The sequence below is a fragment of the Cherax quadricarinatus genome, chromosome 9, assembly GCF_038502225.1.
Source record: "Cherax quadricarinatus isolate ZL_2023a chromosome 9, ASM3850222v1, whole genome shotgun sequence".
In the NCBI taxonomy this organism is placed as follows: domain Eukaryota; kingdom Metazoa; phylum Arthropoda; class Malacostraca; order Decapoda; family Parastacidae; genus Cherax; species Cherax quadricarinatus.
This window is the reverse complement of record NC_091300.1, coordinates 53,707,594-53,730,042: the sequence shown is the minus strand read 5'-3', so window position 1 is coordinate 53,730,042 and position 22,449 is coordinate 53,707,594. Positions and strand designations below refer to the sequence as shown.

At 40.3% G+C, this 22,449-nt stretch overlaps 1 protein-coding gene across 4 annotated transcripts in view; it reads left to right on the top strand.

The window, feature by feature from the left end:
• tefu (Serine/threonine-protein kinase tefu) overlaps window positions 1-22,449 on the top strand; it is an 844,515-nt gene that overhangs the window by 105,795 nt on the left and 716,271 nt on the right. For all 4 annotated transcript variants that reach the window (XM_070083426.1, XM_070083425.1, XM_070083427.1 and 1 more), the window contains exon 7: window positions 1,771-1,921. In XM_070083426.1, the coding sequence (XP_069939527.1) occupies window positions 1,771-1,921 (151 nt within the window). The remainder of the gene's footprint in view (window positions 1-1,770; window positions 1,922-22,449) is intronic.

Here is a 22,449-nt window from a genome sequence, read left to right as displayed (position 1 = left end):
AAGTTAGGAGGAGGTGCGGGATTACCAAAACTGTTGTCCAGAGGGCTGAGGAAGGGTTGTTGAGGTGGTTTGGACATGTAGAGAGAATGGAGCGAAACAGAATGACTTCAAGAGTGTATCAGTCTGTAGTGGAAGGAAGGCGGGGTAGGGGTCGGCCTAGGAAAGGTTGGAGGGAGGGGGTAAAGGAGGTTTTGTGTGCAAGGGGCTTGGACTTCCAGGAGGCATGCATGAGCGTGTTTGATAGGAGTGAATGGAGACTAATGGTTTTTAATACTTGATGTGCTGTTGGAGTGTGAGCAAAGTAACATTTATGAAGGGATTCAGGGAAACCGGCAGGCCGGACTTGAGTCCTGGAGATGGGAAGTACAGTGCCTGCACTCTGAAGGAGGGGTGTTAATGTTGCAGTTTAAAAACTGTAGTGTAAAGCACCCTTCTGGCAAGACAGTGATGGAGTGAATGATGGTGAAAGTTTTTCTTTTTCGGGCCACCCTGCCTTGGTGGGAATCGGCCAGTGTGATAATAAAAATAAATAAAAATATTACAGTATTGGAGTAGTCTGCATAATAGTAAATTTTCTATTTTTTGTTTGAATAAAAATTCAAAATAGAAAGCAAGAGTAATATCAGAGGGGCCTGGAGACATGACTGATGAACAAAGAAAATGTTATTTTAGAGCCAGGAATGTCTGCATTGTTCATTCTGGACCTTATTTTGAAATTGTCATATTTTTTAATTTTCGTGAAATTGGCCAAATTGCAAGTTTCTGACCACGTTATTGGGTAGTTGAAATTGGCAAATGGGCAGTTTCTTGTACTCAATCGATAGAAAAAATGAAGTTCTACAGAAATAGCTATGAGTTTGGCCGACTGAAACAAAGGAATTAGCAAAAAATAGGGCTCAAAGTGGGCGAAATCGCCGATTTCTAAATATCGCCAAGGTCACTAACTTCGCAAGAGCGTAATTCCGTCAGTTTTCCATCAAATTAAGTTTTTTTGGTGTCATTACAATCGGGAAAAGATTCTCTATCATTTCATAAGAAAAACTAATTTTTTTTTTTTTTGTAAATTTTGTGACACCAGGAGACACCTCAGGATTGGGGGTTGTGACAGTCAAGGGGTTAAACTCTAGTTTCTTTAATACAATGGACCCCCGCATAACGATCACCTCCGAATGCGACCAATTATGTAAGTGTATTTATGTAAGTGCGTTTGTACGTGTATGTTTGGGGGTCTGAAATGGACTAATCTACTTCACAATATTCCTTATGGGAACAAATTCGGTCAGTACTGGCACCTGAACATACTTCTGGAGTGAAAAAGTATCATTAACCGGGGGTCCACTGTACTTTGTAATTTTTTATTTTTGTCTTGTCTTTAATTATAAGTGGTTAATATATAATTTGTATTATCTTTTATCTTCATTCATACAATGTTCCTTATCCTTTCTTGGAAGGTTGAGGCAAGTAAAATGGAGTGTATAAATTTTACTGTTAGTGGTATAATGCAGAAGAGATGTGATAGATGGGGGGTAATTAGTCTCAAGAATATCCTACCTGATATTGTATGTCGCTCACTAGTATAATTAATATGAATATATTTGTGGTATTGTGAGTAGAGCAGGATACTACTACTAGTACCAGAATAATGATTGTCATGAAGGATAACTGACAGATGTGAGGTTATTAAGAGTGGTCCTGGGAGCCACAATCTTGAACTTAATACTTTCACTTGCTGTATTTTCCTGTATTTGTAAGCACATTTTTTTTTCTCAGATGGCCAATGAATGGAGAGAGTTGTTGTGCAGTATTGGTGAAGAAACGTTTGATGTTATACTTGGCATGTGGGAGGAGCGACCAACACCTCTCCAGATACACTGGATGGAATATCTCACTTTACAGATAATGATTCATCATCCACAAAAGGGTAAAAACAGGATTCCTACAAGTTTCCTCTTTCCTTGACTAATTTATTAAAGTTATTATACCTGCATCAGTCTCCATATTGCTTAACCCTTAAACTGTGCAAACACAGAGCTACATTTACGTGTATAGCGCTCCAGTCATAGATCTACATTTTATTTTGCATGCTTTCAACCTTGCCATGATAAACCTGAGTTGCCAAGACATGAGAGAATGAGTCTGTGCACTCAGTGTGTGCAGTATGACAAAGTTCGGGGATGCCGGGAAAAATGCACTCTTCATTTAAAAAAAAAAAAAAAAAAAAATATTCATAGCAGTATGCAAGTGAACGTTGATCTACGTTTGGATAGTTTAAGGGTTAAAGAACAAAAAGGCACAATACCGTGATCAAAACAATACATAAATAACCTGCACATAGCAAAAATAAACTTGGACCATTTACAAGTCACAGTGTGACTTGTAAATGGTCCAACGTTGGTTCAGTGTTGTTATCAGCTTCTCTCTCCTATGTGTGGGATATTTTTGTATCGATATTACTTTTTTTAATGAATCTATTTCTCTTTACTGTATATGATAAATTTCCATTGTTGCTTTATTGTCCAAGAATTATTTTCAACATTACTCTTTTTAATACATAATTCATTCTGTGTTTTGGTCTTCATCATTCATAATGATCATTTTGTATGTTACTCATTGTACATGATGAAGTATTCTCATTATTAACCCTGTGACTGTTTTGTCCATATGTATACTTCTTACGAGCCAATGCTTCCAACTTATTAATACGCCAAAATTCTAGCGGCTTCAAATCAAGCAGGAGAAAGCTGGTAGGCCCAGCTTTCTCCTGCTTGATTCACGAGGGGCCGTTCCTGCTTTAGGCAGGAACGGCCCCTTGTTAACCCATGCTGAGTATCATTAATCAAGCTGTGCTTATCGAGATGGCTTCTTATATTGTCAGCTATTACTGACTCTAGTAATTTGCCTACAATTGAGGTTAGGCTTATTGGGCGGTAATTTGACGGTAGCGACTTGTCCCCTGCTTTAAAAATAGGAATTACATTAGCCATCTTCCACATATCAGACACTACACCTGTTTGAAGAGAAATATTAAAAATATTAGTCAATGGTTCACAAAGTTCCACTTTACACTCTTTAAGAACCCTTGAAAAAAGTTCATCAGGCCCGGGGATTTATTTTGCTTTAACCGGTCTATCTGTTTGATAACCATTTCGGAAGTGACTGTGATATTGCATAATTTATCATCTTCAGGCCCACTATAAAAATTAATTACTGGGATATTGTCAGTGTCTTCCTGAGTGAAAACCGAGAGAAAATAATTAGTAAGAATAGAGCGCATTTCATTCTCCTTGTCAGTGAGATGCCCAGAGTTATTTTTAAGGGGACCTATCTTATCTCTAACTTTTGTTCTGTAGAGGTGGAAAAAACTTCTTCTATTAGTTTTCGAATCCCTAGCAACTTTAATTTCATAGTCCCGTTTAGCTTTTTCTATCCCCTTTTTAATGTCCCTCTTAATGTCAGTACAGTGGACCCCCGGTATACGATGGCATCGGTATATGTTAAATCCGGTATACGATACATTTTAAATAAAAAATTTTGCCTCGCCACTCGTTAAAAAACCCACCACATGCGATTCGTCCGGGATGCTTCCACATGTGGCCTGAACTGCCCCGTGCATGCCAGTGTTTACAAGCCAGCCAGTGTGCTCTCATATAAGCATACATTCGGTACATTCCATATTATCACAGTGTTTTTAGTGCTTGTTTCTGCAAAATAAGTCACCATGGGCCCCAAGAAAGCTTCTAGTGCCAACCCTTTGAGAAAAAGGGTGCTAATGACAATTGAAATGAAGAAAGAGATAATTGCAAAGTACGAAAGTGGAGTGCGTGTGTCGGAGCTGGCCAGGTTGTATACAAAACCCCAATCAACCATCGCTACTTTAGTGGCCAGGAAAACGGCAATCAAGGAAGCTGTTCTTGCAAAAGGTGCATGTCTGTTTTTGAAACAGAGATCGCAAGTGTTAGAAGATGTTGAGAGACTGTTATTGGTGTGGATAAATGAAAAACAGATAGCAGGAGATAGCATCTCTCAAGAGATCATATGTGAAAAGGCTAGGAAGTTGCGTGAGGATTTAATTGAAAAAATGCCTGCAACTAGTGGTAATGCGAGACCAGGACCCACACGTTACTGAATTCACAAACACAATGAGTAACTGTATGTTGCTACCAACAGTAACAAAACCTACAAGAGTTACAGAGACTAGTGTTTCCCTACTTGACCACATCTGGACCAACACCATATCCCCTTTAAAATCAGGCATAATTACAGATAATACCACAGACCACTACCCTACTTTTCTCATAACAACTCTTGGTAAATTACCCCAAGACACTACTAAAGTCACCTTCAGACTTCACAATGAGGCAGCCATTAATAACTTCACAACAGCAGTAGCAAACATTGACTGGCACACTGAGCTAGAAATCTATACAGATATTGACGAATGTATTAATAATTTTCTAAAAAAGACCCAATACCTCTATAACAAGCACTGCCCTAAAAAAACTAAACAGATGACAGCTAAGAGACTGAACAGTCCCTGGTTAACACCCAGCATTCTCAAATCCATAAATACAAAACACCAATATGAAAAACAGTACAGAATGGGTCACATAACCAGAGACCAAACAAAACGTTACTCGTCAATCCTAACCAGCCTGATAAGAAGGGCAAAAAAATTGTATTATGAGAACAGATTATCCAACTTACGAGGTGATATAAAAAAGACCTGGAAAACCCTATCAGAAATTCTAGGAACAAAAAAGATATCACGAAATAGCGAAATAAAATTAGCAAAATCAGATGAACCCCAACTCCCACCAACAGAAACAGCAAACAGACTCAATGACTTCTTCTCCACTATAGGACAAAACCTTGCCAATAAAATCCCAAGCTCAGATACCCCACCAAATGACTACCTCACTGGCAACTACCCGAACACACTGTTCCTAGCTCCGACAAACCCATACGAAGTCTCCCTTATTATCAACACGCTAAAAAACAAGGCAGGAGATTTAAATACCTTACCACCCTTTATATACAAAAAAGTGTCACAAGTGCTATCACCAATCATTGCAACACTCTTTAACAAATCCATTGAATCCTCCACCTTCCCCACAGTACTCAAAATAGCAAGGGTCACCCCGATCCACAAAGGAGGAGACCAAACAGAGTTGAATAACTATAGGCCAATATCCAACTTACACCCTCTCTCAAAAATCTTCGAAAAATTAATTCATAAACGAATCTACTCCTACCTTATCTCCCAAAACATACTCAACCCCTGCCAATTTGGATTCAGGCCAAATAAAAATACTAATGATGCTATTATACACATGCTAGAACATATATACACTGCAATAGAGAAAAAAGAAGTCCCACTGGGGATCTTCATTGACTTACGTAAAGCTTTTGATACAGTTAACCATGACTTGCTCCACGTAAAATTGTCACACTATGGTATAAGAGGGCACTCCCTCAACTACCTCAAGTCATACCTCAGCAACAGAAGCCAATATGTGTATGCAAATGGGGCAAACTCTTCTGCACAACCAATTACAGTTGGTGTCCCACAGGGAAGTGTCCTTGGCCCTCTTCTCTTTCTCCTATACATAAATGACCTACCAAATGCTTCGCAATTACTCAAACCCACACTATTTGCAGATGACACTACATACGTCTTCTCCCACCCGAGCCCAGTCACGCTAGCCAATACTGTAAATACAGAATTACAGAAAATATCTACCTGGATGAGGACTAACAAACTTACACTAAACATTGACAAAACCTACTTCATTCAGTTTGGTAACAGAGCTACAGATGTCCCTCTTAACATAATGATAAACGGATCACCTATCACAAAGCTAACAGAGGGAAAATTCTTAGGAATCCACCTTGATAATAGACTCAAATTTCATACACATATACAACAAATTTCTAAGAAAATTTCCAAGACTGTAGGCATACTATCGAAGATACGGTACTATGCTCCACAGTCAGCCCTCCTGGCCCTATATCACTCTCTTATTTACCCCTATCTCACCTATGGAATTTGTGCATGGGGCTCAACAACAAGTAACCATCTCAGACCACTAATTACCCAACAAAAGGCTGCAGTTAGAATGATAACAAATTCTCACTATAGGCAGCACACTCCACCAATATTCAATACACTAAACCTATTCACCATACAAAACATTCATACTTATTACTGCACCTATTACATACATAGAACACTTAACTCTGATATTAACCCTCCCCTCAAACATCTCCTTGCCAACCTCAACAGAACACATGACCATAACACAAGGCACAGATCACTCTTTGATGTTCCTCGTGTCCATCTCACACTATGCAAAAACTCAATGCACATAAAAGGCCCTAAAATCTGGAACTCACTACCTGTAAATATAAAAGAAACACTACCTGTTTATAAATTCAAGTCTCTTCTCAAAGATCACTTACTCACCCAAAACCAAATAAATACTGAATAACTGAACCTTATAAATTGTATATCTTAAATGTTTCTCACAATTATATCACATAAATGTTAAACCTAAAACCCAATCTAACTTTATTATTTTTTAAATACACTACCTAACAGAATACTCCATTCTACTGAATGTACAACAATGCATACAACCATATGACCTGTCTTTGTAATACTCACTTGTGCTTTATAGTAATCTGTTTACATTAAAGTTTTATCACCGATGTCATCATTGCTTAGTTCATCTTAAGTTAATTTTAAGCCAGCCCGTAATGCTATGCATAGTATAAGTGGCTTTGGCATACTGCTCTTTTCTGTATTTTTTGTACCTCTGTATGTGTGCACAAATTTTTAAATAAATAAATAAATAAATAAATAAATAAATTTAAGGCCAGCAAAGGTTGGTTTGAAAGATTTAAGAATTGTAGTGGCATACATAGTGTGATTAAGCATGGTGAGGCTGCCAGTTCGGACCAAAAAGCAACTTAAAAGTATGTGAAGGAATTCAAGGATTACATAGACAGTGAAGAATTTAAACCTGAACAAGTGTTTGATTGCGACGAAACAGGCCTGTTTTGGAAGAAATTGCCAAGCAGGACCTACATTACTCAGGAGGAAAAGGCACTCCCAGGACATAAGCATTTGCCCCAATGTAAAAAATTACCTAATTGAAAATAAATTAGACCTTAAGTGCCTCCTGGTATTAGACAATCCTACAGACTTGGCAGAGCGCCTTTGTGGGGACATGAGCTTCATTAAGTTTTTGCCTCCTAATTCAATTCAATTCAATTCAATTCAAGTTTATTCTCTATAAGGGTTACAATGTGGGGTTTACAGGTTTTGGGTATTGTGTGGTTTACATGTTATAAAATACTAATTACAGAGGGGGCCACTAGGACACCTAGCATGGCTAGGCATTTCGAGCAGACTTAGATTAATTCTTAACATTAAATCCTTGCAGATTATGGTATTAAAGCTAAGTGACTACATCATAATTTGTGAGTTTAGCAATGTGAATGCTTTTGTTTTGGCACCATACAATATTGGAGTATCATAGGCAAACTTATGACTAGTTAGGATTTATTGTTTTAAGATTAAGATTAGTATTTCTGGGTTTATAGTCAGTGGGTGAGTGAGTGTAATTTTGAACCACCAGGTGGTTATCATGTAGTTAGTTGTCGGGGTGTATCAGGGAGATAAGATGTTTTCTAACTGTAGTTTTGAAAGTGATGAATGTGTCTGCAGTTCTAGAGTTTTCAGGTAGAGTGTTCCAGGTTTTAGGTCCTTTGAAATACATTGAATTTTTGTAAAGGTTTAGTCGAACACGGGGAATGTCATAGAGATGTTTGTGTCTGGTGTTATGCCTGTGGATCCTGTCACAGTAGTAAGTGTGGATGTTTTGAACAGGGAGTAAGTTTAGATCTGTGAAGAGTGGGGGGGGGGTGTTGCCAGGGATGGGATTTAGTGATTATTCTTACTGCGGCTTTTTGTTGGGTTATTATTGGCTTTAGGTGTGTTGCTGCAGTTGAACCCCAAGCACAGATAGCATAGGTGAGGTATGGATATATAAGTAAATGGTATAGTGTGAGAAGGGCAGTTTGCGGCACGTAGTATCGTATCTTGGAGAGGATCCCCACTGTTTTGGATACTTTTTTTGTTATGTGTTGGATATGGGTGCTGAAATTTGGGTTGTTGTCGAGGTATAGGCCAAGGAATTTGCCCTCATTATGCCTGGCAATTAGAGTGTTGTCGATCTTAATGTTAAGTTGTGCAACACCTGCTCTGCTACCAAACATAATATACACTAGTAGGTTTTGCCAGTGTTAAGTGTAAGTTTATTGGCTGTCATCCAAGTCGATACAGTGGACCCTCGCATACCGTTGGCCTTACATAACGTTAAATCCGCATGCCGATACATTTTATCGCTAAGATTTTGCCTCGCATACCGCTAAAAAACCCGCTCAACGCTGTTCGTCCGAGACACGTCTATGTGAGGCCTGAGCCAGCCTCACATGTTCCGCCGGTGGCATTGTTTACAAGCCAGCCTCCGCGGTAACATCCAAGCATACAATCATAACATTTCGTATTATTACAGTGTTTTTGGTGATTTTATCTGCAAAATAAGTGACCATGGACCCCAAGAAAGCTTCTAGTGCCAACCCTGTGGTAAAAAGGGTGAGAAATATTATCGAAATACTGTGGTACCATGGTCAACTGCTGATGCTGCTGCTGCTGTAGCACTGTCAGCTGCTGCTGCTGCTGTACCACCATCAGCTGCTGCTGCTGTACCACCGTCAGCTGCTGCTGCTGCTGTACCACCGTCAGCTGCTGCTGCTGTTGTAGTACCGTCTGCTGCTGCTGCTGTAGTACCGTCTGCTGCTGCTGTAGCATCGTCTGCTGCTGCTGTAGCACTGTCAGCTGCTGCTGCTGCTGCACTGTCAGCTGCTGCTGCTGCTGTAGCACTGTCAGCTGCTGCTGCTGCTGTACCACCATCAGCTTCTGCTGCTGCTGCTGCTGCTGCTGTTGTAGTACTGTCTGCTGCTGCTGTAGCATTGTCTGCTGCTGCTGTAGCACTGTCAGCTGCTGCTGCTGCTGTAGCACTGTCAGCTGCTGCTGCTGCTGTACCACCGTCAGCTGCTGCTGTAGTACCGTCTGCTGCTGCTGCTGTAGCATCGTCTGCTGCTGCTGTAGCACTGTCAGCTGCTGCTGCTGCTGCTGCTGTAGCACTGTCAGCTGCTGCTGCTGTAGCACCGTTGTTAGTGTGGCTTATTGAGAATACCAAGAAACAATTAACCCCAGAGGGTTAGCCACCCAGGATAACCCAAAAAAGTGTGTCATCGAAGACTGTCTAACTTATTTCCATTGGGGTCCTTAATCTTGTCTCCCAGGATGCAACCCACACCAGTTGACTAACACCCAGGTGAACAGGGAAAAACGCCTGGAACTAGTGCTCATATTGGTGAATTTAAAGCCAGCAAAGGTTGGTTTGAGAGATTTAAGAATCGCTGTTGCTGGATCAGTCAGCTGTTGCTAGATCAGTCAGCTGTTACTGGATCAGTCAGCTGTTGCTGGATCAGTCAGCTGTTGCTGGATCAGTCAGCTGTTGCTGGACCAGTCATCTGTTGCTGGATCAGTCATCTGTTGCTGGATCAGTCAGCTGTTGCTGGATCAGTCAGCTGTTGCTGGATCAGTCAGCTGTTGCTGGACCAGTCAGCTCTTGCTGGACCAGTCAGCTGTTGCTGGATCAGTCAGCTGCTGCTGCACCACGGTCAGTTGCTGTTGCACCATCAGCTGTCTCTGAACATGACTCGTCCCGAACCTGTCCGTCCAGCCTGAGCGCCTGCCTTGCCGTCATTATTTACAAGCCAGGGTGGCTGGTTGCATGCATACATTCGATACATTTTGTATTATTCCATTATTTATAGTGCTTGTAACTGCTAAATAAGCCACCATGGGCCCAAAGAAAGCTTCTAGTGCCAGCCCTGTGGTAAAAAGGGTGATAAATACTATCATACCACGGTCAGCTGATAAATTGGACCAGTCAGCTGTTGCTGCACCACAACTGCTGCTGCACCACAGCTGCAGCTGCACCATGGTCAGCTGCTGCTGCACCATGGTCAGCTGCTGCTGCACCATGGTCAGCTGCTGCTGCACCATGGTCAGCTGCACCACAGCTGTTGTTGTTGCTGCACCACCATCAGCTGTATTACTCGAAGATGTGGAGAGAGTGTTGTTGGTGTGGCTTAACGTGAAACAATTACTGAGAAACAATTAACCCCAGAGGGTTAGCCACCCAGGATAACCCAAGAAAGTCAGTGCATCATCGAGGACTGTCTAACTTATTTCCATTGGGGTCCTTAATCTTGTCTCCCAGGATGCAACCCACACCAGTCGACTAACACCCAGATGAACAGGGAAAAATGCCTGGAACTAGTGCTCATATTGGTGAATTTAAAGCCAGCAAAGGTTGGTTTGAGAGATTTAAGAATCGTAGTGACATACACAGTGTGATAAGGCATGTTCTGGAAGAAAATGCCAAACAGGACCTACAGTACTCAGGAGGAAAAGGCACTCCCAGGACACAGTGTCTCATCAGTCATTGCTGCATCTTCAATAAAGGTAAGTGTCATTCTTCATTTAGTAGAGTAGTACATGCACAATATATACTGTGCATGTACTACTCTACTATTGTGCATGTATCCTTCTCTTTGTGTGTAGGAAAATGTATATTTCATGTGGTAAAATTTTTTTTTTTATACTTTTGGGTGTCTTGCACGGATTAATTTGATTTCCATTATTTCTTATGGGGAAAATTCATTCGCATAACGATAATTTCGCATAACAATGAGCTCTCATGAACGGATTAATATTGTTATGGGGGGGTCCACTGTATTTTGAGCAGCTCCTCGTTAACAATGGTGTTGAGGGTGGCAAGATTAGGGTGGGAGATGACATAAGTCGTGTTGTCAGCAAAGAGAATGGGTTTCAGGTGTTGGGATATGTTTGGAAGATCATTGATGTAAATGAGGAAGAGCAGGGGTCCAAGGACACTTCCCTGTGGAACTCCAGTATCAAGTGGCCATATTGATGAGAGTTAAAGAACATACTGATACCTATTAGAAAGGTTGGATTTAAAATATGCAAGCGCATGGTCTCTTATACCATAGTGGTCAAGTTTGTGGAGTAGGATGCCTTGGTCTACTGTGTCAAATGCTTTTCTTAGGTCCTGCAGCCCATGGACCAGCAGGTCATTTCCAACTTGAAGAAACTATACACAAAAGCTAGGTTTCAAAAGTGCTTTGAAGTGACCACAGACACTCGATTGACTCTAAAAGAGTTTTGGAAGGATCACTTTAATATCCTCAATTGTGTAAACCTTATAGGTAAGGCTTGGGACGGAGTGACTAAGAGGACCTTGAACTCTGCTTGGAAGAAACTGTGGCCAGGATGTGTAGGCAAAAGGGATTTTGAAGGGTTTGAGGCTAACCCTGGGAATCGTATGCCAGTTGAGGAAACCATTGTGGCATTGGGGAAGTCCTTGGGGTTGGAGGTTAGTGGGGAGGATGTGGAAGAGTTGGTGGAGGAAGACAATGACGAACTAACCACTGATGAGCTGCTAGATCATCTTCAACAGCAAGAGGCCAGACCTGAGGAAACTGCTTCGGAGGAGGGGATAGAGAAATTGAGGAAGTTGCCTACTTCACAGATTAAAGAAACGTGTACAATGTGGACAAAGGTGAAAACCTTTATGGATGACAATCACCCTCACACAGCTATTGCAAGCCATGCTGGTGACTATTACAATGACAGTGTTGTGAACCACTTTGGAAAAGTCATAAAGGAATGAGAGGTACAGGTCTCTATGGACAGATATGTTGTGCGACAGATGTCCAGTGACTCTCAAGCTGGTCCTAGTGGCATTAAAAGAAGAAGGGAAGTAACTCTGGAAAAGGACTTGCTACCTCAAGTCCTAATGGAAGGGGATTCCCCTTCTAAACATTAAGTTCGACACTCTCCCCTCCTCCCATCCCATCAATCATCACCAGATCTTCATTAAAGGTAAGTGTCATGTATTCTATTGTTCAATTCAATTCAAGTTTATTCTCTATAATGGTTACAATGTGGGGTTTACAGGTTTTGGGCATTGTGTGGTTTACATGTCATAAAATACCAATTACAGAGGGGGTCACTAGGACACCTAGCATGGCTAGGCATTTCGAGCAGACTTAGATTAATTCTTAACATTAAGTCCTTACAGATTATAGTATTAAGGCTAAGTGACTACATCATAATTTTGAGTTTAGCAATGTGAATGCTTTTGTTTTGGCACAATACAAGGTGTCTATATTTGAGTAACATAGGCAAATTTATGACTAGTTAGGATTTATTATTTTAAGATTAAGATTAGTATTTCTGGGTTTATAGTCAGTGGGTGAGTGAGTGTAATTTTGAACCATCAGGCATGTGGTAAAACTTTTTTTTTCATAGTACTTTTGGGTGTCTTGCACAGATTAATTTGATTTCCATTATTTCTTATGGGGAAAATTAATTCGCCTTCCGATAATTTTTGCATACGATGAGCTCTCAGGAACGGATTAATATCATATACCAGGGGTCCACTGTATACTGATTCATAAGATGACCCTCACCCCTTTTGATGCGCCTATAAATTCCTATTTTCTGTCCTAAAAGATATCTGTGCCTATTATTCATCCATCTGGGGTCATTTCTATTCGATTTAATTTCCTTATATGGGATAAATGTCCTTTGGGCAGCATGTATTGTGTTAAGAAAGCTGTCATACTGATAGCTCTCTTCATTACTCTAGTCCACAGATGATAAGTGTTCTCTAAGCCCATTGTAATCTGCTAAGCGAAAATCAGGGACCAGTACTGAATTATCCCTACTATCATATTTCCATTCAATGCTGAAGGTAATTGATTTGTGATCGCTTGTGCCGAGTTCCTCTGTAATTTCTAAATTATTAACAAGGGTTTCCTTGTTTGCCAAAACCAAGTCAAGCAGGTTGTTTCCCCTTGTAGGCTCTGTCACAAACTGCTTCAAAAAACAATCCTGAACTACTACTAAGAAGCCATTTGATTCTAAATTCCCAGTCAAGAAATTCCAATTAATATGACTAAAGTTAAAGTCTCCTAGAATTACTACGTTATCGTGCCTTGTGGCCTTAACAATTTCCTCCCATAGTAGTCTCCCTTGGTCCCTATCTAAGTTTGGAGGACGGTATATCACACCTAAAATAAATTTTTCAAGTCCCTCTGAAAATTCTATCCAAACAGACTTTATACCCATTTTTATGCAACAATTCAAGCAATCTCGGACATACAGTGCCACCCCACCCGCCTTTCTGATACTTCTGTCTATGTGACATTCGGCAGGCATGTCCCGATTTTTCGTATTGAACCACGTCTCAGTTAAGGCAAATACATCAATGTTACCTGCACTAGCAACTAATCTCAGCTCATCCATCTTATTCCTAGCACTACGACTCTTTGTGTAATACAGTGGTCCCTCGCTTTTCGTAGTTCTCGGGAATCATAGATTTCGGAAATCATAGGGATATTTTCGTATAAACATGGGCTCGCTAATCATAGGTTGACTCGCGAATAGTAGTTCGTCCGGGACGCATACGCACAGTGTGAGCCGGGGCGGCCTCCCTACCCAGCCAGTCTGGCATTGTTTACCAGTGAGCGAAGGTCCCCTCACGTGCTCTTAAGAAATATTTCATAATATTCCACTCATTTTAGTGCTTGCAAGTACTAAATAAGCTATCATGGCTCCAAAGAAAGCTCCTAGTGCCAAGCCTGTGGTAAAGAAGGTGAGAAATATGATTGAATTTAAGAAAAACATCATTGAACAATATGAAAGTGGCACAAGTGTGGCCAAACTGGCCAGGATGTATAAGAAACCCTACACAACCATATGTTCCATATTGGCCAAGAAAAAGGAAATCAAGGACACTTTTGCTGTTCCTGCTGCAAGAGCTTCAGCAGGAAGAGCAACAGATCGCAGCTCAGAATCTTGCTGCAGAGGAGGAGGAAGAGAGATGGAAGAAGGTGCCTTCTTCAGAAATTAAAGAGATTTTTGCTATGTGGGGTAAGATGGAAAGCTTTATGGAGAAACATCACCCTGACAAGGTTGTTGCAAGCCATGTTGGCAACATGTACAGTGACAAAGTCTTGGGCCATTTTAGGAAAGTGTTAAAGAGATGCCAGAAACAGAGCTCTCTCCACAGTTATTTTGCGAGACAGGACTCCAGTGACTCTCAAGGTGGCCCTAGTGGCATTAAGAAACAGAGAAGAGAAGCAACCCCAGGAAAGCAATTGGTACCTGAGGTGTTGCTGGAAGGGGATTCCCCTTCCAAACTGTAAACAGTCCAATCTCTCTCCTCCTCCAGTCTACCATACACTAAGAAGAATCTCCAATAAAGGTAAGTGTTATGCTGTTAATGTTTCATTCATCATTTCCCATTGTATTGTTTATGTACTACATATATATTTCATGTAAAAAATTTTTTTGTTTTAATACTTCTGGGTGTCAGGAACGGATTAATTGTATTTACATTATTTCTTAAGGGGAAAATTGATTCTCAAATCGTAGATTTCGATAATAGTAGCAACTCCAGGAACGGATTAACTACGAAAAACGAGGGACCACTGTATATATTTAAGGACCATCCCTTCTCTTTACCCTTCCTGCTCCTTTCTGTTATTCCACTAAACCTATTACTGTCCTTGTCACCTAGTGCCACTGGCTTTCCAATATGCACCTCATTTTGCCTATTACTAGTTCTCCTAGTACTCATATTACTACACTGGGACTTCACTGTTTTCCTGCCGAAACCCATACCACTAACTACGTATTCCTAATTTAAAGACCTAACAGCTCCCTCCACTGTGTTGGCCAGAGCTCCCACCCCAAACCTAGATAAGTAAACCCCATCTTTGGCATACATATCATTTCTGCCATAGAAGAGGTCCCAGTTGTCAATGAATGTTACTGCATTTTCTTTACAGTATTTGTCCAGCCAGCAGTTGATACCAATTGCCTTGGACAACCATTCATTTCCAACTTTTCTCCTTGGCAAAATACCACATATAACAGGGTTCCCACCCTTCCTCCTAATTATCTCTATTGCTGACCTATACCTGCTAATCAGGTCCTCACTCCTACGTCTGCCAACATCTTTGCCTCCAGCACTAAGACAAATAATAGGATTGCTACCATTACCTCTCATAATGTCATCCAGATAGCTAACAATATCCTTCATCCCAGCCCCAGGAAAACACACTCTCTGCCTCCTACTCCTATCCTTCAAACAGAATGCCCTATCCATGTACCTAATCTGGCTATCCCCATCAACAACGTTTTTACCTTCCTTGGCGTCTTCCGTTGTGATGTTCCCAGTAGTCGACTTACATTCGTCAGGTAGCACTACACCTTCACTTGTGGAAATCGTCAAGATGTTCTCACTATCTTCTTTTCCATTCATACACCTCCACAGTGTGAGTGACTGTGTGTGAGTCTCACACACAATCACAGTCTCACACACACAGTGGGACTTACACATGGGTAGTTTCAAATTTAGATTGGATAAATACAAGGTTGGATAAATACAAACCTCAATAACGGATTCAAATTAAATAAGTTTTGATTTAGAAAGGATGTAGGAAAGTATTGGTTTAGTAATAGGGTAGTTGGATAAATACATGAATGTTGGATAAATACATGAGTGAGAGGGGTTGGATTTGAGTGGGACGTGCACATGGGTAAATAGAATTATCAAAGCTTATTTCTTGAGTAGCACTGAAAATTGGGTTGGGCAAATATTTTGTTAGTGGGATGGATTGTGAAGGACCTGCCTAGTATGGGCCAACAGGCCTGCTGCAGTGTTCCTCCTTTCTTATGTTCTTATGAGTGGAACGGTCTGCCTAGTACGGTTATCGAACCTAAAACTTTGGGTAGTTTCAAATTTAGGTTGGATAAGTACATGAGGGAGAGGGGTTGAATTTGAGCGGGACTTGCACGTGAGTAAATGGAATTGTTGAGGCTTATTGCTTAGGGAGCGTTTATTCTGTTAGTGGGTTGGATTTGTGAAAGACCTGCCTAGTATGGGGCAACAGGCCTACTGTTGGGAAATAAACATGCAAGCTCTGTAATTTAGGTTATAATATCTGCCACGTCCTCTTTGTCTGGAACGGATGCGGATGCAAATGCGGATATTTATTTGATCGTGATTGCGGATGCGGATACAGATATCTCATTTAGATAAAATGGGGATGTGGATGTAAGAAATTGTGTTGATGTTCCGCAGATGCGGATACGGATATCCAATACATCCCTAATGTATTTCTCTTAATTTTAAAAGCTCCCCTTGTTTAGTGCAGATTCACTTTATGGAGTTCACTTATTAGTGACCATATTTCTACCAGGAGTTTTCTCTGCCTGATAAAACTTAACTTTTATGCAGTCACCTAAGCCCAGCAACATTTAATTTTTAAAACATCTCTTTAACTGTCAAACAATTGATCTATGCATTACTGCTAGCACTGTAGAAGTTGATCAGTGCACTATTTTTCCTGCATTCAATTTGGCACCAGAGACCTGATAGATCTAGGCCTATCAGGCCTCACATGGTCACAGAAAACTGTGACCATGTTTTTGGTTTAAAACAGCGACTTTGCAGTGTACAGTGAACCCCTGCCAATTCGCGATTCCGAATTCACAGCTTCAGTAGTTTGCGGATTTTTCCTTAGAACCTAACTAATAATTGTGGAAATCCCCTCAAATTCATGAATTTTTTTTTGTTTTTTTTTCATGGCAATATATGATTTTGTATGCATTTTAACACTAAATATTAAGAAAAATATAATTTAATAGTAATTTTGTAACAAACATTAACATAAATTAAGCAAAATTTCCATATAAAATATAATACAGTGGACCCCCGGTTAACGAACTTTTTTCATTCCAGTAGTATGTTCAGGTGCCAGTACTGACTGAATTTTTTCCCATAAGGAATATTGTGAAGTAGATTAGTCCATTTCAGACCCCCAAACATACACGTACAAACGCACTTACATAAATACACTTACATAATTGGTCGCATTTGGAGGTGATCGTTAAGCGGGGGTCCACTGTATTGTATAAATTTTTTAGTGCTGTATACCAAAGAAAATGGGCTTGCATGAATTACAGTACATATGGGGGTAACATTCGTATTTTACATTCTAGCACTACAGGAGATATAGCAATACAGTTCTGCATATGGGTTTATCTTTACATTTTTTTTTTAAGGGTAATGTATGAAGGTGAGTTTGAAATTGGGGCATATTTAGGGTTTAAATTATAAAGATAAGCATTTATAGGCACTTTTCTAACCGTGTCGAGAATTCGCGGTTTTTCCAAATTTGCTGGGGGTCTTGGAATGTAAGCCCTGTAAATTTGGGGGGACTACTGTATTTTCATATGGCTTTTATGGTTGTATTCTCAGTTTCTTAAGGTCTCATTTGATAGAATTGAAGATATATTACAGAAATAGAGATGATTTTGATTAGTTTTAGGACTGAAAATAGCTTGAAATTGAGCTCAAAGTAGCGGAAATGTTCGATTTTTGCTGGTGTTCAAGAGTAAACAAATCATGTCGTGTCCGGTACACATCAACTGGTGGTTCTAATATGCATTCATGGAATATTGTATATCAGATTAGAGGGAATGTAGAGGAAGTGAATGTATTCAGATATTTGGGAGTGGACTTGTCAGCAGATGGGTCTGTGAAAGATAAGGTGAATCATAGAATTGATGAGGGTAAAAAGGGAACTGGTGCACTGAGGAGTCTGTGGAGACAAAGAATGGGAATATATGAAAGTATGTATAGTTGTATCAATCAGTGCACTTATATGGATGTGAAGCATAGGTGATTAATGTTGCAACAAGGAGAAGGTCGGCAGCAGTGGAGATGTCGTGTCTGAGGGTAATGTACAGTATGAACATTATGCAGAGAATCTGTAGCTTGGAGAGGGTGTGGGGTTATTAAAAATATTGGAGTCTTAAAAGAACGGGAGGTACAGAGCTCTATGGGCAGATTTGTTGTGCGACAGAAGTCCAGTGACTCTCAAGCTGGTCCTGGTGGCATTAAAAGAAGAAGGGAAGTAACCCCAGAAAAGGACTTGTTACCTCAAGTTCTAATGGAAGAGGATTCCCCTTCTAAACAATAACTTCCACACTCTCCCATCCTATCAGTCATCACCAGATATTCAATAAAGGTAAGTGTCATGTATTCTATTCTTAGTAGAGTAGTAGTTGTCCATTTTTTCTATCGAATGAGTACAAGAAACCACCCATTTACCAATTTCAACTATCCAATACAGTGGTCAGAATTTAGCAATTTTGCCAATTTCACACAAATTTCAAAAGATGCCAATTTCCAAATAGGGTCCAGAATAAACAAGAAAGACATTCCTGGCACTAAAATAACATTTCCTCTGTTCATTAGTCACGTCCCAATGCCCCTCTTACATTCTTTTGCTTTCCACTTTGAATTTTTATTCTCACAAAAAATAGAAGATTTACTGTTATGCAGACTACTGCATTAGTGTAGAAATGGTATAAATAATATCGGCGCACTTGTGAAAGAATATTAGACTCACCAGTTGACGTGTATTGGACGCTTAGCATGATTTGTTTACTTTTGAACTTTAGTAAAAGTCGAACATTTCTGCTACTTTGAGCTCAATTTCAAGGTACTTTTCATTGTAAAACCAGTCAAAATCATCTCAATTTCTGTAATATGTCTTCCATTCTATAAAATGAGACCAAGAAAACTAGAATACAACAATAAATACCATATGAAAATACAGTGCAAATCGCTGTTTTAATCCAAAAAGATGGTCAACGTTTTTTTTTTCTCATTACGCACTGTGTGCTGCAGGATTTTTTTTATACTGCGCACACTGACCACATAGACCCATTCTTTGATATATAGGCCTACCAGCTTTCTCTCACTAGATTTGAGGGCGCTAGAATTTAGGCGTACTAGTACGTCAAAAACTCTGGTGCATAAGCCGTACTAGTACGTCAGAAACCCTGAAAGGGTTAAAATTAATATTTCATGTGGTAATTTTTTTTTTTCATACTTTGGGGTGTCAGGAACGGATTAATTTGTTTTCCATTATTTTGGGGAAAATTAATTCGGCTAACGATAATTTCGGCTTACGATGAGCTCTCAGGAACGGATTAATATTATAAAGTGGGGGTCCACTGTAATATGACATAATAAACAATGTTAATAACATAGAAACATGACATATACTCTAGAATGAATAAAATAAGTCATTATGTATGTCACGACTGGTGTTGTTGGGTGTATAAGGGCCACTGAGAGCATAAGCCATACATAATGGTGGTGAAGGCTGCAGCTAAGGCAGCGGTGTTTTTTGTAGCCCTACATAACTCCAACAATATTGGAGGAGTTAGTAGAATTGCTGAATCACTGGAGAAGGCACCCTTTACCACCATCACTACCACCCTTTACCACCATCACTACCACCCTTTACCACCATCACTACCACCCTTTACCACCATCACTACCACCCTTTACCACCATCACTACCACCCTTTACCACCATCACTACCACCCTTTACCACCATCACTACCACCCATTACCACCATCACTACCACCCTCTACCACCATCACAACCACTACCACCCTCTGCCACCATTACTACCACCCTCTACCACCACCACTTTTGTATTTTTCTACAAATTTTTTCTTGAAATGTGTTGTGTTTCTCACATTCTTTACCAAAGGGCTGGCACTAGAAGCTTTCTTTGGGCCCATGGTGGCTTATTTAGCAGTCACACACAGTAAACAAGTACAGGTCCTCCATCACAAATCCGGCATCATTGAGACCTGTAGTGTGCCGGATTACTGAGTTTGCCGGATTACAGAATGGTTAAGTTAGAATATTTTTTTATTTTTTTATTATCACACTGGCCGATTCCCACCAAGGCAGGGTGGCCCGAAAAAGAAAAACTTTCACCATCATTCACTCCATCACTGTCTTGCCAGAAGGGTGCTTTACACTACAGTTTTTAAACTGCAACATTAACACCCCTCCTTCAGAGTGCAGGCACTGTACTTCCCATCTCCAGGACTCAAGTCCGGCCTGCCGGTTTCCCTGAACCCCTTCATAAATGTTACTTTGCTCACACTCCAACAGCACGTCAAGTATTAACCCTTTGAGGGTTTTCGTCGTACTAGTACGTCTTACGCGTAGGGGTTTTTGACGTACTAGTACTCATAAATTCTAGCGACCTCAAATCTAGTGGGAGAAAGCTGGTAGGCCTTCATATGAAAGAATGGGTCTATGTGGTCAGTGTGCACAGTCTAAAAAAAATCCTGCAGCACACGGTGCATAATGAGAAAAAAAAAACTTTTTCCATTTTTTTTTAATAAATCAGCGACTTTGCAGTGTATTTTCGTATAGTATTTATTGTTGTATTCTAGTTTTCTTGGTCTCATTTTATAGAATGGAAGACATATTACTGAAATTGAGATGATTTTGACTGGTTTTACAATGAAAGGTGCCTTGAAATTGAGCTCAAAGTAGCAGAAATGTTCGATTTTTACCAAACTTCAAAAGTAAACAAATCGTGCCAAGCGTGCAATACACGTCAACTGGTGAGTCTAATATTCTTTCACAAGTGCACCAATAATATTTATACCATTTTTTACACTAATGCAGTAGTCTGCATAACAGTAAATCTTATATTTTTTGTGAGAATAAAAATTCAAAGTGGAAAGCAAAAGAATATAAGAGGGGCCTTGAGACGTGACTAATGACTAGAGGAAATGTCATTTTAGTGCCAGGAATGTCTTTCTTGTTTATTCTGGACCCTATTCCGAAATTGGCATCTTTTGAAATTTGTGTGAAATTGGCAAAATTGCTAAATTCTGACCACTGTACTGGATAGTTGAATTTATAAATGGGTGGTTTCTTGTACCCATTCGATAGAAAAAATGGAGTTCTAGCGAAATATTCATGTTTTTTGTCGACTAGTACAGTGAAATTGGCCGAAAATGGGGCTCAAAGTTGGCAAAATCGCCGATCCGTAAACATCGCCGAGACCACTAACTTTGCGAGAGCATAATTCCGTAAGTTTTCTATCAAATTTCAAACTTTTGGTGTCGTTATGATCGGGAAAAGATTCTCTATCTTTTCATAAGAGAAAATAATTTTTTTTTTTTTTAAATTTGGCCGACCCTGAGAACGAGTTTCGGAGAGGGCCTGTCGACCCTCAAAGGGTTAAAAACCATTTGTCTCCATTCACTCCTATCAAACACGCTCATGCATACCTGCTGGAAGTCCAAGCCCCTCGCGCACAAAACCTCCTTTACCCCCTCTCTCCAACCTTTCCTAGGCCGACCCCTACCCCGCCTTCCTTCCACTACAGACTGATACACTCTTGAAGTCATTCTGTTTCGCTCCATTCTCTCTACATGTCCGAACCACCTCAACAACCCTTCCTCAGCCCTCTGGACAACAGTTTTGGTAATCCCGCACCTCCTCCTAACTTCCAAACTACGAATTCTCTGCATTATATTCACACCACACATTGCCCTCAGACATGACATCTCCACTGCCTCCAGCCTTCTCCTCGCTGCAACATTCATCACCCATGCTTCACACCCATATAAGAGCGTTGGTAAAACTATACTCTCATACATTCCCCTCTTTGCCTCCAAGGACAAAGTTCTTTGTCTCCACAGACTCCTAAGTGCACCACTCACTCTTTTTCCCTCATCAATTCTATGATTCACCTCATCTTTCATAGACCCATCCGCTGACACGTCCACTCCCAAATATCTGAATACATTCACCTCCTCCATACTCTCTCCCTCCAATCTGATATTCAATCTTTCATCACCTAATCTTTTTGTTATCCTCATAACCTTACTCTTTCCTGTATTCACCTTTAATTTTCTTCTTTTGCACACCCTACCAAATTCATCCACCAATCTCTGCAACTTCTCTTCAGAATCTCCCAAGAGCACAGTGTCATCAGCAAAGAGCAGCTGTGACAACTCCCACTTTGTGTGTGATTCTTTATCTTTTAACTCCACGCCTCTTGTCAAGACCCTCGCATTTACTTCTCTTACAACCCCATCTATAAATATATTAAACAACCACGGTGACATCACACATCCTTGTCTAAGGCCTACTTTTACTGGGAAATAATTTCCCTCTTTCCTACATACTCTAACTTGAGCCTCACTATCCTCGTAAAAACTCTTCACTGCTTTCAGTAACCTACCTCCTACACCATACACTTGCAACATCTGCCACATTGCCCCCTATCCACCCTGTCATACGCCTTTTCCAAATCCATAAATGCCACAAAGACCTCTTTAGCCTTATCTAAATACTGTTCACTTATATGTTTC